General features: G+C 35.6%; 1 protein-coding gene and 1 pseudogene across 6 annotated transcripts in view; one reads left to right on the plus strand and one right to left on the minus strand.

The window, feature by feature from the left end:
• The window catches only part of HAF01 (HAC13 protein (HAC13)), a 33529-nt gene extending 22741 nt beyond the window's left edge, over positions 1-10788 (plus strand). For all 5 annotated transcript variants that reach the window (XM_028256718.2, XM_028256717.2, XM_082914277.1 and 2 more), the window contains 7 exons: positions 168-374; positions 5524-6010; positions 6984-7177; positions 7330-7449; positions 7724-7780; positions 7861-8874; positions 10155-10788. In XM_028256718.2, the coding sequence (XP_028112519.2) occupies positions 168-374; positions 5524-6010; positions 6984-7177; positions 7330-7449; positions 7724-7780; positions 7861-8874; positions 10155-10517 (2442 nt within the window). In that variant the 3' untranslated portion in view covers positions 10518-10788. The remainder of the gene's footprint in view (positions 1-167; positions 375-5523; positions 6011-6983; positions 7178-7329; positions 7450-7723; positions 7781-7860; positions 8875-10154) is intronic.
• Positions 1371-2503, minus strand: LOC145820015 (mediator of RNA polymerase II transcription subunit 21 pseudogene; annotated as a pseudogene). Its single transcript, XR_014360911.1, has one exon. The product of XR_014360911.1 is annotated as a mediator of RNA polymerase II transcription subunit 21 pseudogene (transcript).
• Positions 10789-15883: the final 5095 nt, after the last annotated feature.

The following is a 15883-nucleotide window of genomic DNA, read 5'->3' on the forward strand; positions in this document are numbered from 1 at the left end:
CCTTTTTCCATCTATTCCAATATCTAGGATCAACCATTATGCATTTACCCTAAACATGCATTCTTTCAGATCGAGAATTCTTATGTCTTGATTATTTCCATCCAGCCCAAGGAAACCATTGTATGCCTACACTTGATTTTGATCTTCCTTTCATTACTGTTTTGCAGGACAGAGAAAATATTGAGCGTTTGGAAATTACTGGTGTTGGTGATCCATCTGGAAGGGGTCTAGGTTTTAGCTATGTCCGCACTGCTCCGAAGGCTCCAATATCAAATGCAATGGTGAAGAAAAAGCAAGCTGTTAGTCGGGGAGGTTCAACTGTAACTGGAACAGATGCTGATCTACGTAGATTGAGCATGGAAGCTGCACGAGAGGTGTGCTGATTTCTATTTTCTTTTTTTAAATAACTACTGTTTTTTAACAAGTTTTACTTGAACCTAATCAGCTTTCAAACATGAGCTTTAAAGGGAAGGATCTTATAAATTCAAAACTGAAATCAGCTCCAAAGGCTATATTATCCTTTTATTCTTCTCAGTACAATTCTGTAAAACTTGTATTTATAGCTAAAGGTCAATGATTCATAACCAAAGTCTGTCTATTATCCATGTCCCGATGATATTGAGACCAAAATTCCTGTGCTTTATAATTGAGGTTTTTTATCGTGTATCTATGTAAATGTAATCTTATTTCACCATCTCAAATTTAGAGCAATATTTTATATTTCCTGATATATGGCAACATGAAGGTTTGATATATCAGTCACAATCTAAACATACATGTAAACTAAAGCTAAAATTTTAAGATATGAGTAGGATTTTGTTGCATATATTTGGTTTTTTAAAACCAAATATTATGTGCTTTATTAAATGGGGATTGGTTTTTGGTTAACAAATATTTGAAGTTACAACAGTTAATTTATGTAGTTAAAGTTGTTAAGGCATGGAGAAAATAAAAACAGGAATTTGATTTTCGAGTAAATTACACTCACCTCCCCTGACGTTTGGGGAAAATCCAATTAGCTCCACACTTTTGACATAATTACACTAACCTCCCTTTTGGTATGGCTCAAGTAACTGAAACTAGTGCAAATCGTGGGTAGACATTAGAATAAACAAAGATAAATGTGCATTTTAGTTGGAAAATGTTAGAATTTCCCATCTTTACCTTCACCTACTCCACTACACACTCCACTTCACCTACCTCCACTTCACCACACTCCACTTCACCTAACCCACTATCACCTCCACTACACCTACACCTACTACCACATTTTCTTCTATATATAGATTGTATAGGAATTGTAATCAATCAATCTTGTAAGATATCAATCAATCAATAATACATAATTTCTTACATGGTATCAGAGCAAGGTTAAGAATTTAGTATTTTTCGCTTCACCGGCGGGCGGCAACCTCGCTTTGGCCGCCCGCCGGACCTCAACCTAGTCCGCTAAAATTCCCTACACATACCTTCACTCGGCTGCCACATTTCTTGCTGCCATGAACCATCACTCTCACCTATTCAATCTGGTTTCTTCAAGTTCAAGCAGTTATCTGCTGCTTGGCCGAACAAGTCATGGACTTGCTTCAATTCCTTTTCTGCAGCTTCCAGTTGCCTCTGAAGTTCCTGGCCTACAGCATCATTTTCAGCCTGAAGCTCTGCAATTCTTTTTAGTTGAGCCTCTTCACCTCCCTCAGACAAAGGAAGTGCTGCAACCAATGCATCGAACAGCTTAGCAGCCTTTACCAGAGAAGCACTCATGAGCTTACGTTGCTCTGCAACAGTTGCAGCATCTTCGGTAGGATTAGCAGGAGGTTCTGGGTAATTTGGAGAGAGACGTACAGGTGGGGCATCCCTTTGTAGTGTCCCGAAGGCATTGAAAGCAAGAGCTGCTATTGTGTTGGCTTGTTCTTGTAGTTGGGAGATTATGTCCATTGTGCAAAATTCCCTCCCCAAGAAAACCAACTGTAGTTTTAGCTGTCTCTCACAGATACACATGCACTTTATGATGAAAACATTTAATCCACCCACTCCCTCTCTCTCTCTGGTCCCTTTTTCTCTCCCCCATACTCCCTTTAATCATATCCTTCTTTTGCCTTCCTTTATTCCACCCACTTGCAGCACATGTATGGCCATTATCATATTACAATATGCTAGCAAAATCAACCCACATGACCCACTTACAACTCCTCTTCGGTTTTGCAGCATACATCACTTGGTCCTATTGATATATATATATATATATAAATACATATATAACAGATGGCCACAATCATCATGCTGACCATACACCATCCTCTAAAATAATATTTCTTTCCATCCTCCCACTTTGACCCATTCTTTGTATTATTATTATTATTATTATTATTATTATTATTATATCTTTCAAAAAAAAAAAAAAAAAAAAAAAAAAAAAAAAAAACATTTTACACATTTGCACAACAACCCATATTTTATTTCTCTCAGGGATCCACCCCGATCACAATTTTACATAAAAAAAAAAAAAAAAAAAAAAAAAAAAAAAAGACAACACCAAAAGCTTTGTTTTCTTTTCTGCAGACGGCCACCCACCGCCATCACTTCTTCGCCTATTCCGCCGGCCTTTTCTTCTTGCCTCTGTCCTGAGTGGCCCTTGACGGTGCTGCCTCCGTGTTTTCCATGCCGCCGAGCACGTTCACTCCCCCGTACTCCTCCACTGCAGCATATGGCGGCCCTCCGAATCGAAACATCACGGTGGCCTTCCGCTTCAGCTCCTTGTTTTCTGCCCTTAGCACGCTTATCTCTGCTCGCGCATCCTTATACATGCGTTGGAGCAGAGCCAGCTGGGAGTTTACATGCTGCACCTCATTTGTCCTACTCTGCAGCCGGTTCGACAAATTTGTGACCGCCGTCATGCTTTCCACACATGCCTTCAGAGTATACTGATTGGCCTCCACATCTGACAGCACTGCCATTCTTTGCTCCACAGACCGCATCGGAAAGTTCAACGGAGTAAACTCCGGGGCGCTTGGTTGAGTTTCCAGTGCCACCGCACCAGTTCTCTCTCTTGTTGACTCGTTGAGGTCGGGAAAGAGGGTGAGCAGTCCACGGGAAGACGAAGACGAAGCCATTTTTCTGGGCACCAGAGTGTTACACAGTATCTCTCTCAGCAAACTCTCTCAGAAAACAGAGTGTTACAAAATCTCTCTCAGAAATCTCTCTCAGCACAAGGAACTCTCTTTCTCAGCAACACGAAGGATTTTTCAGAGGTTTCTCTCAGTTTTTCTCTGCCTCAGCCTCTGCCTTCGTCTTGGTTATATAGCCAAGGCAGCCACGCGCATCGCGCGCCTCTTGCCGCCCGACACACTGGCACGCCTTTTCATGGCACATCTTTTGATAAAATGGACACGCCTTTTGATGGCACACCTTTTGATGAATTGGGCACGCCTTTTGATGGCACGCCTTTTGACAAAATTGGGCACACCTTTTGAGGGTGCCACTTTTACAAGGGTCCGACAAGACTCTGTAAACTGTCCCGACATTGATTCCGGTTAGTTTATACAAGGGTCCGACAAGACTCTGTAAACTGTCCCGACATTGATTCCGGTTAGCTCCTTTATGGGTCCGACAAGACTCTGTAAACTGTCCCGACATAGATTCCGGTTAGTTTCTACAAGGGTCCGACAAGACTCTGTAAACTGTCCCGACATAGATTCCGGTTAGTTTCTACAAGGGTCCGACAAGACTCTGTAAACTGTCACAACAACTGTCACAACATTGTCTTCTACAAAGGTCCGACATGACCCCATAAACTGTCTTCTACAACGGTCCGACATGACCCCATAAACTGTCTTCTACATCGGTCTGACACCGCCATCCAGTGTCCTCTACAACGTTATGACACCACCATCGAGTGTCTTCACCAATGGTCTGACACGACCATACAGTGTCACCTATCCTCTTTTATTTTTTATGTATTTGCTTGTTTTGTTCCTCTCTCCAAACTCAAGTTGGTTAGTTTCTATCCTCCTTGAGTTTGCGGGGGGCTGTTAGAATTTCCCATCTTTACCTTCACCTACTCCACTACACACTCCACTTCACCTACCTCCACTTCACCACACTCCACTTCACCTAACCCACTATCACCTCCACTACACCTACACCTACTACCACATTTTCTTCTATATATAGATTGTATAGGAATTGTAATCAATCAATCTTGTAAGATATCAATCAATCAATAATACATAATTTCTTACATACATGAGAATGCCATATTTTCATTCATATGACTAACAAATTATTGATGAAAAAGAACCTAACTGTTATGTGAATTAAAACCTTAAGGGAGGCCAATGTAATTATGTCAGAAGTGTGGGGCTAATTGTATTTTTCCCAAACCTCAGGGGAGGTGAGCGCAATTTACCCTAGATTTTAGGTAGTGTTCTTAAAATGTTTCTTCTTTTGGATGTTGTTGAATTGTTTCTTCTCATGGACAAATCATTAATGGCTAGTTTTATGGCCCAAGAGCTTGACCTAACGTTTGGAGACTGAGACACAATGAGTTGGGGGATGCTTTCGGTGGTGGCGAATTTCAGATGGTTCTAGTCATGGGTTATTCTAAGAAATGTAGGATCTTTTTTAATGAATGTAGTAGAATGTTGAAGATTTCATAAATTGCAAAATCCTCTAAAAAATCTAATTTCCTAGTTTCCATGGCTGATTGCTTGGTTCTGAACTTCTTCCTCGTGCTCTCTCTAATTCTTTAATTGACAGATCTCAAATCGAGAATAAATGTTTTCTGATGCAAATACTAAACAAGCCCATCCATGTATAATGGCTTTCAACCTGATTGTCAAGGGCTAACTAACTCCCTGAATATTTTTTTAATTTTTTTTAGAAATAAGATTTCTAGAAAAAAACCTTGGCCAAAGGTTTAGGGGTGACCATTGGTTCAATGGTAAAACCTTAGCCTAATAACCTTGAAGTTATGGTTTCAAGTCATGGGGAAACCACTTTCTGTACTATGCCAAAGGTTATGTGTGTATCCAATCTTTCATCTCCCAAACACACACTAATGTGTACAAATTGGGTGTTGTTTTTTTTATAAATAAGATTTATAATTAATATTTGCTTCTTTTGTTAGTCAAAATATTGTTTTTGACTTGGGGTATGTTTGGTTTGGATTTGTTGAGTGATTTTGGGAAAAATTTTCTAAAAAATTTGTTTGGTTTGTAAATTTTCCAAAACAATTTCCAAAATCACTTTCTCTCTCTTACCTATCAATCAATCACTTTTTCTCTCTCCTCTCTTCTTCTCAATCACTTTTTCTTTCATACGCATCTACTCAATTATAACAAAATATCAAATCATTCCAAACTCCCGAACTCGAAAACTACTTTCAAAATACACAGCCAAACAAACCAAAAAAATTTCTGAACTCACTTCCCAAAACATTTTTTAAAAACTACTCTCCCAAAACCAAACCAAACATACCCTTGATGTTTTATTGTTGTATTTACTTAACTACATTCTCCTTTTCAGGTTCTCCTAAAGTTTAATGTACCAGAGGAACAAATTGCGAAACAAACTAGGTGGCATCGAATTGCTATGATTCGCAAGCTTTCAAGTGAGCAAGCTGCATCTGGTGTCAAGGTTGATCCAACAACAATCAGCAAGTATGCACGTGGCCAGCGTATGTCCTTTCTGCAGCTTCAGCAACAAACAAGAGAGAAGTGTCAGGAAATTTGGGATCGACAAGTTCAAAGTCTTTCTACTGTTGACGGTGATGATTTTGAGAGTGACTCAGAAGCAAATAGTGACCTGGATTCATTTGCTGGGGACCTAGAAAATTTGCTGGACGCAGAAGAATGCGAAGAAGGGGAAGAGGGTAACTATGAATCCAAGCATGACAAAGTTGATGGTGTAAGGGGACTTAAAATGAGAAGGCGCCCATTGCAAGCTCAGGCAGAAGAAGAAATTGAAGATGAGGCAGCTGAAGCAGCAGAACTGTGCAGAATGCTTATGGATGGTATGGAGTTTATGGATTACATAGTTTCTAACAACTTTGTGATTTTATCCGTAGCAAACATTTGGTTGCGGAATATTATTTGTGCAGTGAGATATGATGTGAACTGTATCTAAGCCTCAGATGAGCTTTAGGGAATGTTCTCTTTTTGAATAATTTTTTCCCCTTTGATTTTAGTTATATCTATCTACCTGCTAGGCTGAGCACATATGAAATGTGAAGAATATAATGTTGATTCAAATAGAGAAGCTCCCTCCATATGGTGGAGGTTTAGACCTTAGTTGCATGTAGCTGGAAAGGGGGCACATAGAAGAGTCTAAGGTTGGGCGCTCCTAATAGAGCATTTTTGTATTTTATATATAAATTTATTGTTAAAAAATATTTTTGTTGCATACTTGTAATAGATATGTTAAATGTCTACATTACACTACGACTTATACTGTTAAAACATAATGTATAATAAATTCTCTTTACAAAAAATATCAATTAATCACTAATAACATATATCATTTCTATTTGTCCTCACAAAACCCAAATTGAAAGATCTATCAAAAAATTCTCATCCTTTAATTCCTAAGAGGAGTCAAATCTAAGATAAATATCTGTTCTCAACAGAATTATTTATTTATTTATTTTCTCGGGATTCATATGTTTTGAGTGGTTCCATCCCAGTTGGAAACACTGTTCTAACAATGACCTTGCTTTGAACTGTGGAATTGCGAGTAGAGTGGAAATGTCACTCCCAGTAGTTGCGATTCCTACAACTACGGTTTAGACCATGATGAAACATGTAAAAAATATCTTGTGTCCTTTGCTAGATGTGTTTTCATTGAATGGAACTCATAATGCTGATTATGTGAACAGAAATTTTAAATTGCTTCCTGAACTGCCTGGTGTTGGTTTTATGAATGTCATAAATAGGAATAAATCTTCAAGTTATCATAATTTATAGTTCACAACGATTACTGTTTTGCAGATGAGGAGGCTGAGCGCAAGAAGAAGAAAAAGACAAGGGCTGCAGGGGAGGAAACAGGCTCACTTTTAGGTTTTGGTATTGGAAATGCAGAACGAGCCAAGAAAGCTAGTACAATGGTCAACAAAATTGCTATTGGTTCCCAACCTAATGAATTCTATACATCAAAAGAAAATATCATTCGAGGCCCAAAGAAGGTTTGACAAGTTGTTTTGGCTTTGTTTTTCTGTCATAATTGCAGCCTATTTTTGGATCAAGCTGTTTTCCTATACAATATCCTCGTATCTTGACCATGTACAGTTTTATCTTGCAAGTTAGTGGAATTGATAACACTGCTTTTTGGTTGCAGGAGGAAAAGCTTCTTGTTAAGAAGAACTTTGCTGGAAAGGTAAAAGCTACGAAGAAGAATGACATTGAACACATTGGTTTACTTAACAAGAAAGTTAAAATACTGGGAGATGGGATTAAGGTAACTCTCTCTCTCTCTCTCTCTCTATATATATATATATATAAAGGGAAAACAATCTTCATTAAACAATGTTATGAGCACTTTTATATGCAATTACCATTTTTTCATGTTAATTTCATGTTGCATATTTAAAAATACATATTTTTGCACCAGATGTGAGTTGATATCTGTTCTTTCATTTGTCAATAGATGCCTTTTTCTTATTGTAATTTCTATTAGGGCTTCTCTTTATGTGGCTTACAAGCAATTTAATGAAACTCGCATCTGAATACAGATTGTGAAGGAAAAGAAATCCGCAAGAGAGAGTTTTGTCTGTGGAGCTTGTGGACAGGTATGTAGCTTAAAGGTGGAAGTTTTGCACTGTGATAAATATGTGATTATTTCATTATGATATTTACCTTGTGATATCAGCTTGGGCACATGAGGACCAACAAGAATTGCCCCAAGTACGGAGAAGATATAGAAACACAAGTTGAAGGTACAGATCTGGAAAAGGCATCCGTGAGATCTAACTTTTCGGATCGTGTGGGTCAACCTCAGCAGAAAACTCTGATCAAGAAGCTTGTATCAAAAAGTGCAACAAAAATGGCTCTCGTGGAAGCTCCTCCTGAGTATGATAAGTCTAGTACAAAGGCAAAAGTCTTAAAGGTCAAATGCGGGTCCACTGACAAACTTCCCGATAAACCCACTCCGGCAGCCTCACAAAGTTCTGACAGAATGGTAACGTCAGATGCAGAAGCTGGGAATAAACCTGCTGTTAAGGTTAATAAAATAATATTCTCCAACAAGATGAAATCTGAAGATGTCCCGGTTGAATATCACAAACCCTCCATTGTGATAAAGCCTCCAGTGGAGACTGAGAGAGACCAGCCTCGTAAGAAGATCATTATCAAACGACCAAAGGAGATCATTAATCTGGACCAGGGCAATAAGGATGGTAGTGCTGGTCTTGAGTTCAGGAAGATGAAGAAAATTATTGAATTATCCTCTTTTGAGAAGCATAGCGATTATGAGAGCAAACGTTTAGCTGGAGAGGCAGCTAGGAGAAAAATTAGAGAGGATAAACGATGGTGGGAAGAGGAAGAGAAGAGGAGAATTGCAGAGAGAGAAAGAGAAGAGAGGGCCAGGAGACTCTATGAACAAAGGAGGGTACTGGAAGAGCAAGAAAGGTTATCTGAGATCAGAAGATATGAAGAATCCATAAGAAGAGAGAGGGAGGAAGAAGAACGTCAGAAGGCGAAGAAAAAAAAGAAGAAACGGCCTGAGACAAGAGATGATTATTTAGTAGTAGATGAGCTCCGGCCAAGAAGAAATGATAGAAGGCTACCAGAGAGAGACCGAACTTCAAAGAGGCGGCCAGTAGTTGAATTGGGAAGGTATGGTGCAGAGTATGCTCCGGCTACAAAGCGCCGTAAGGGAGGAGAGGTAATTGTTGCTCACACTGTCGTCGTTATTAACCGTCCTTTCTACACATTCCATGTAGATTTCCGTTTCATTACTGGCCTCTATATTGCCACTAGTGACTCATTTATTTTTGGATGACTTACATGGACAAGTGTTACGAATATTAATAGCTGGGGATGATTATTTGTTGTCTTCTTTTTTTCTGAAGAGGAAAATCTGATGAAAAGACTACTAAAAAATTGGATCTGTGGTTAAAATTTCGTGTTATAAGAGCATCTCCATTGGTGTAGCTAACAAAGTATAAGCGAGACCCATTTGTGTGTTAAGTGTTTGTTAGTTTAGAGAGTAATGGTGTGCTCCAATGGTGTAATTAGGTGTGGTAAAGCATGTGTTATGTAAGAGTGGGACTCAGTAAAATATATAAATATATATTTATATTTTGTATTTATGAAAAAAATGGAAAAGGACAATAATGATAGTCGTCCCATCCATTCCATCATACTCTCTCTCTCTCTCTCTCCCCCTTTACTAATGGGCTCGCCAACTGTGGTGAGCGTACTAGCAAACCCACTAACTAACAACACAGTTAATGTATCCATTGGAGCAAAATGCAGAAGTTTGCTAATTGTTATTGTCTTACACTAGCAATGGGTTGAACAAATCCATTGGAGATGCTCTAAGTTATTCATTGAAGTCGGCATTATTTTGTGAATCACAACAATTACTTGGAATCATGCTCTATACCCCTACCCTATGTTACATTGACCTTTCAAAATAAATCATATACCTATGTTAGACACTTGACACTTAGACGCGGGTGTGGGATGTGTCCGACAACTTCCATCAGGCACTTTTATATATTTGTGTTTAATATTAACATTACATGTATATATTGTTGTATGATTGTTACATGTTACATGTAACATCATTTTATCTCACATAATAGATTAAAAATACAAAAATATGATTATTTTTTTGCCTAGTCCACGCACCCAAAAATTTGATGTTTGTTGGGCCCAAATTCTAAATACGTACCCATACTTGACACGAATACTATGTAACATAGCCCCTACCAGAATGAGCATGATGTTAACAATTGATTTTCTACGAGTCTTCTTCCTTGATCTGTTGATGAATATGCCCCAATAAATTTTTTCATTCTTGTGTGGCAGGTCAGGGCACTTCTATCTATTTTATCGGATCATTTTCTCATCTGTAATCATTACCTGATGTATATTTGCTTATATAACATGTTACATTTTCCTATTTACACAATATTTTTGTTCTGATTTGGATTACAGGTTGGTTTGGCCAACATTTTAGAGAGCATTGTGGAAACCCTCAAGGACAGGTACGAGGTGTCCTACCTCTTCTTAAAACCCGTGTCTAAGAAAGAAGCACCCGACTACTTGGACATCATAAAACACCCCATGGATCTGTCGACAATAAAGGAGAAGGTGAGGAGGTTGGAGTACAAGAGCAGAGAGGAGTTCAGGCACGATGTTTGGCAAATCACCTACAACGCTCATAAATACAACGATGGTCGCAACCCAGGTATTCCTCCCCTTGCAGATCAGCTTCTAGAGCTATGTGACTACTTGTTAAGTGAGAATGATAATGGCTTGACTGAAGCTGAAGCCGGTATTGAATATAGGGAAGCTTAGGGAGACAATGTTGTTAAATTAATTTTATTTTTTGAAATTTTCCTCAGTACCAATAGCCCTGGTTCACTGGAGTCCTTTTCTTTTTCTTTTTTTTTTTTTTTTGGGGGGGGGGGTTTGGGTTTTGGTTCTTTTGCTTTGTGAGGTTCCAAGTGAACAGGGATGGCAGTAGTTTAGTTCGTTGTATGTAAAATTCCTTCTTTCGCAATGTATGTACATTTGAGTAAATCTGCAAGAATAAAAGGCTTCACAATATATTTGAGATCTTATAAAAGAGTGTAGAGAGGGGTCATCTTCTGATATCCAATCCAAACTAGTCTTTACCAAATATTTTCTTTGGGCATGATCCTATAATCTTATTAAGTACATACATTTTTTACTTTCATTTTTGTGAGAATTTGGAACATAAAATGTGTCTGCTATAAGTGGCAGAAAGACCAGTGAACCATCGGTGCCTAACGCTTGTTATATACATTGAGATTAATGCAATATGTGGGTAATTATTTGCCTACTAATCAATTTTGCTATAGATTTGTGGGACTTATCTCATGCGAGGGGATGATTACTTTTTCAGCTGTTTAGTTGGGTTGAATTCTACTTTGATGAGACCAGGTGGAGCTGGAAAATCAAGTGCCATAATGGGGACCCCCAATGGCATATTATTCTATCTCGATAGAGGAAGTTATTTGGTGATCTTGGAGCACTGCTCCACATCGCTTAGGATGTGTCGTGTTGTCTTCCATAAGAGAGTGGTGAGTCAATAAAATTCAAGTTAGAGTACACCTGTATTTGCTCCCAAGCAAACTATAATTTTGGGAGAAGCACAAGTGACCTTCACCAGTGTCACTTCAATGATCTTAACTGAGCATGAATTGGTCAAGCATGCTCAGTACATATGACATTTGACCAATGCAACAGACATGAACAAAAACACAGTAGGTTCCAACTGCAAATTTTCAAGCAGGTACTATTTTTATTTATTTATTGCTTAGGCTTATTTTGGCAACATAGTTTTTAGCCACTTTTTTTGGTTAGTAGCAAAAGCCAAAAGTTGGCTTTTTTGGCTTTTTTTTCATTTGGGAAGTTGGTTTTTAGCCAACGGTGAAATGCCAATTTTACCCGTCATGGGTCAAAATGTGTTACATAGGTGAAGTTGTAAATATTTTAAATAAATGGGGGTAGTTTAGTCATTTTATTATGATTTGACATCATAAACAAATATTAATAAAAAAAGGCAAAAGTCACTTTTTACCAACTTTTCAAATCATTTGTCTAAAAAAGCCAAAAGCTTAGTTAAAAGTCAAAAAGTCACTTTTTACTATCTTCTCAAAATAAGCCTTAATGTGCTATGCATTAAAAAAGAATGAGAATGACACTCAGTTTAATTACGTAACAAGTGTCGTATTAATAAATGGAAAAGTTTGTAAAATTTATTACTAATTTATATAACATTACTCTAACAAGAAAGAGGTTCTGTTTGGGCAGATAGAAAAAAATGAGAAAAGTTCTATTTGTAAACCGCCTTGTCTTAATGCAATATGACAATGCAATGTTATTTGATTTATTTTTGAGACCCTTAGGCCTTGTTTGGCAAAGGTGGTTTTTTGCTTTTTGAGTTAAAATTTGCAAAAGGACAAAATAAGCTAAAATAGTCAATTAGACAAAATGTCACATCAAATTTGTAATTGTTTCACTTTTTCTTTTACAAATATCACATCTATCTAATTATAAAAAAATTCTTCCATATCTCAAAACATAGAGGCTGTGTTTGGTTTGATTCTCAAATCATGATTCCACATTAATAATCAACCTTCTATTTGATTACAATTTTCAAATTATTATTCCAAATCAATTTCAAAACACATCTTGAAAACATGTTTGGTAAACTAGAGAGTGTTTGAATTTTTGGCCTACCCGGTCGTTTGTCTGGACAGTTTTTGAATTTTTAGGTCTACTCAGTAGTCCTTCGGATATCCTCTCGGACCTCCAGTCAAATAGTGTTTTTTTTTTTTTTTTTTTTACGCAATTGGCACTTGTTATCTGGAGAAAAAAAAATTTATATTTATTTTTGATATTTTTCAAATATAGAAAATATTTTTTTGAGATCAAAATGACAAATTATTTGAACATTAATTTAAAATTAACAAAAAAAAAAATTAAATAAAAATTAAATTTTCACAGTAATTTTTAAAAAATAAAAAAATATTTTTAAACAAAACAATTAAAATAAAATTTCCAACCAAATATACAATCAAAAGTAATTTTAAACCACTAGTTGAATATTTTTGTTAACAAATAATAATATTTTTTAAATAAAAAAATATTTTCCAAATTTTTTTAATTTTTTAGATAAAAATTATTTTTTTCAATAATTATTTTTTGTGAATTAAATTTTAAAAAGAGTTTGGTTATGAGTTTTGCAAAGAATTTTCAATTGAGTTTTGAATTGTGTGTTTGGTTATAAGTTATAAGTTTTTAAATTAAGTTTTAAATTTTTTTTCAAAACTCATAATCAAATAACTTTTCACAAACTAAATACTCATTTTAAAAATTCAATACTCAATTTAAAATTCAATTCAAAACTCTTTTCAAAATTCATAACTAAATAAATTTTTTCTTTTCAAATCATAATTCTAAAATTCACAAACTTAAAATATAACTTCACATTCAAATCATAATTAACGAAACGCTATCTCAGTTTTTTTTTTTTTTTTTTGAAGGTACATGTTATCTTTAAAAGAAAATGCTCACTAGTCGCCTTCCATAGTTATTCATCTCTTAGGGCCGGCCCTTCGCCAAGGCTGGTGAGACCTGTGTCTAGGGCCCAAAAAATTAGGCCTAAAAAAAGACCCTCAAAATTAATCTTGCACTATATTAAAAACTTAAAATGGCCTAATTTTGTTTAATTAATTTAGGCCATTTTAAAGGGGGCCTCAAAAAATTTATTTGGCCTAATTGATAAAAGGCCCAATTAAAAAATATTTATAAGTTTTAGTTGTTAGTCCAATTAAGAAAATAAAATATAAAATATATGTATATGTATTAGTCGTAAGCCTAATTTTGTGTGGCCTATTTTTTTTTCTCTCTTTATGGTCCAATTATGTGTTTTTTAGTATTTTTTTTAAAAAATATTTTACACAATTTTTATTTATTTATTGTGTAGATACATGGATACACTTAAAAACTATAATATTTATATATTTTTTTAAAAAATGTTACCAAATACCAAGCATATAAAAAAAAAAAAAACGAATTGCAAACTCAAACAATTATTTCTGAAAACTCTAAACCGTATAGAGTGATTTTTATTTTTATTTTTTATAAATATCTAAAAAGATCCAGAAAAATTATTTCACCATAGCCCCTTGCGAACTCAGGCAGGCCCTGTCTTATAAATTCAATTATTCAGCACAAGAATAAGATGATAATGAAGATGTGAAGCTGTACTACAATACTCCCAAAGCCAACCATCTTCCACACACAACAGCAAGATTGAAACCAAATCTGCTTCTTTATTCTAATATGTACCCACTCCATAGCTCTTAAAAATAACATTAAAAAAATATATATATATTGATCTTTAATAAACTACACATTAAATTACCAATTATTTACAACAAAGTGTGGACCTCAAAGTTATATGAATGTGGAGCCGACACATGTGAATAGTTTAATTTGTAATACATAAATTATATTTTTAGCTTGTGATTTTATTCAAATTTTATTTTAATCCTTATTATTTTAAATTGAATAGGTTAGTTCCTACATTTTAATTGTAGTTTTAATTTGGTACTTTCATTCAAGTTGAAAGTTAACATTTGAAAATTTTGACATTTGTCACTCTCTTGAAGTGTACATGTAAAAAAAAATTTAAACAGGATGATTAAAAATTGAACTCCAAATATAAGAATTAAATTATCCAAATTGGAACAAAAAGAACCAACATAAAATTTTCATCAAAGTGTAAAGATGAAAAATGCAACATACCCATTTGTAATTTATTAAGGCCTTATTTAAAAAGTTAACTATTTTAATAAATTAAAATATTAAATTTTAAAAATTAATTGGGAACTCTAAAAACAAGAGCACTAATAGCTCTAATTCTAAAAATAAGAGCACTAAATAGCTCTAATGAATTAGAAATGCAAAGAAAAAAAAAAAAAAACAAAAAACATGAAAGCAACCATCAAATCATTAAGCGAACCAACTCATTAAAACTCCTCCCAAAACTCTCTATTTGTTAGTGCTCTCAAGTATTACTCTTAAATTTTTCATACAACCCTGGTTGGTAGCTCGAAATTCGTGGGTCGAATTTGGCTCAACACCAAAACGATGTCGTTTTGGTGTCTTTTTTTTTTTTTGGCCTTTTTCCTGTGTTTAATCAGAAACGAAGAAGAAGAGGGGAGAAGAAGAAGAAGAAGAAGAAGAAGAAGAAGAGAAGAGAGAAGAAGAAGAAGAAGAAGGGAAGGGAGAACTGGACAGAAGGGGGCATTAACCAGAGGCGGAGGAGCGGCGGAGGCTGAGTTGCTGCACGAGCACGAACCAGCACGAGCCTGTCGTCGGCAGAACCAGCACCCGCCGTCGTCCTCCTTCGTCGGTAGAACCAGCCCGAACCAGCACGAGCCTGTTGTCGGCAGAACCAGCACCAGCCCGCCGTCGTCCTCCTTCTCTCTTCCTCTTCTCTCTTCCCTCTTCCTCTTTTCTCCTTCTCTCTCTCTTTTCTCTCTCTCTCTGTGTATTCAAATGCCAGAAAAAAAAAATTCGACCCAAAATCGGGCCACAGACTTTCGAGCTACCACCTATTTTTCTTTTTATACTACACCTCCATCCTCTATTATTAGAATGTTGGAGTGATGTCATTCGATCTAATTGACATTGACAGCATCGATGAAGATTTAGTAGTGCTTGGGAAGTTGGTAAAAAGTCAATTTTTTGACTTTTTAATTTTTTTAATGATTTTTTTTTAACAAAAAAATTAGATTGTTTTGGATAAAAAAAAACTGAATTTTTTGACTAAAAAAGCTAAAAAACAAAAAAAATGACTTTTTACCATTGTTCTCAAAAGACCCCTTAATAGATTTTTTTTGTTTAAAATTTTAAATCTAATTGACAATTCATAGTAAATCAAAATTATAATAGGACCAATTTTGGCTGTTTCTAATTAGTGCATGCATCTACTATTATTTTTTTCCCTATATTTAAAACTATAACGTTATGTTTGGTTAAAAATTTTTAAAAAAAATTAAATAAATAAAATATATTTACTTTCACCTAATTTCATATATTTTTTCTCTTTTCTTTTCTAAATTCAGTGATCGGACTTGTTTGAAATGATCTAAATAAATATACTTTTTAACTTTTTACAAAAA

This window comes from Camellia sinensis, chromosome 2, assembly GCF_055761805.1.
Source record: "Camellia sinensis isolate YWXY chromosome 2, ASM5576180v1, whole genome shotgun sequence".
Lineage (NCBI taxonomy): Eukaryota > Viridiplantae > Streptophyta > Magnoliopsida > Ericales > Theaceae > Camellia > Camellia sinensis.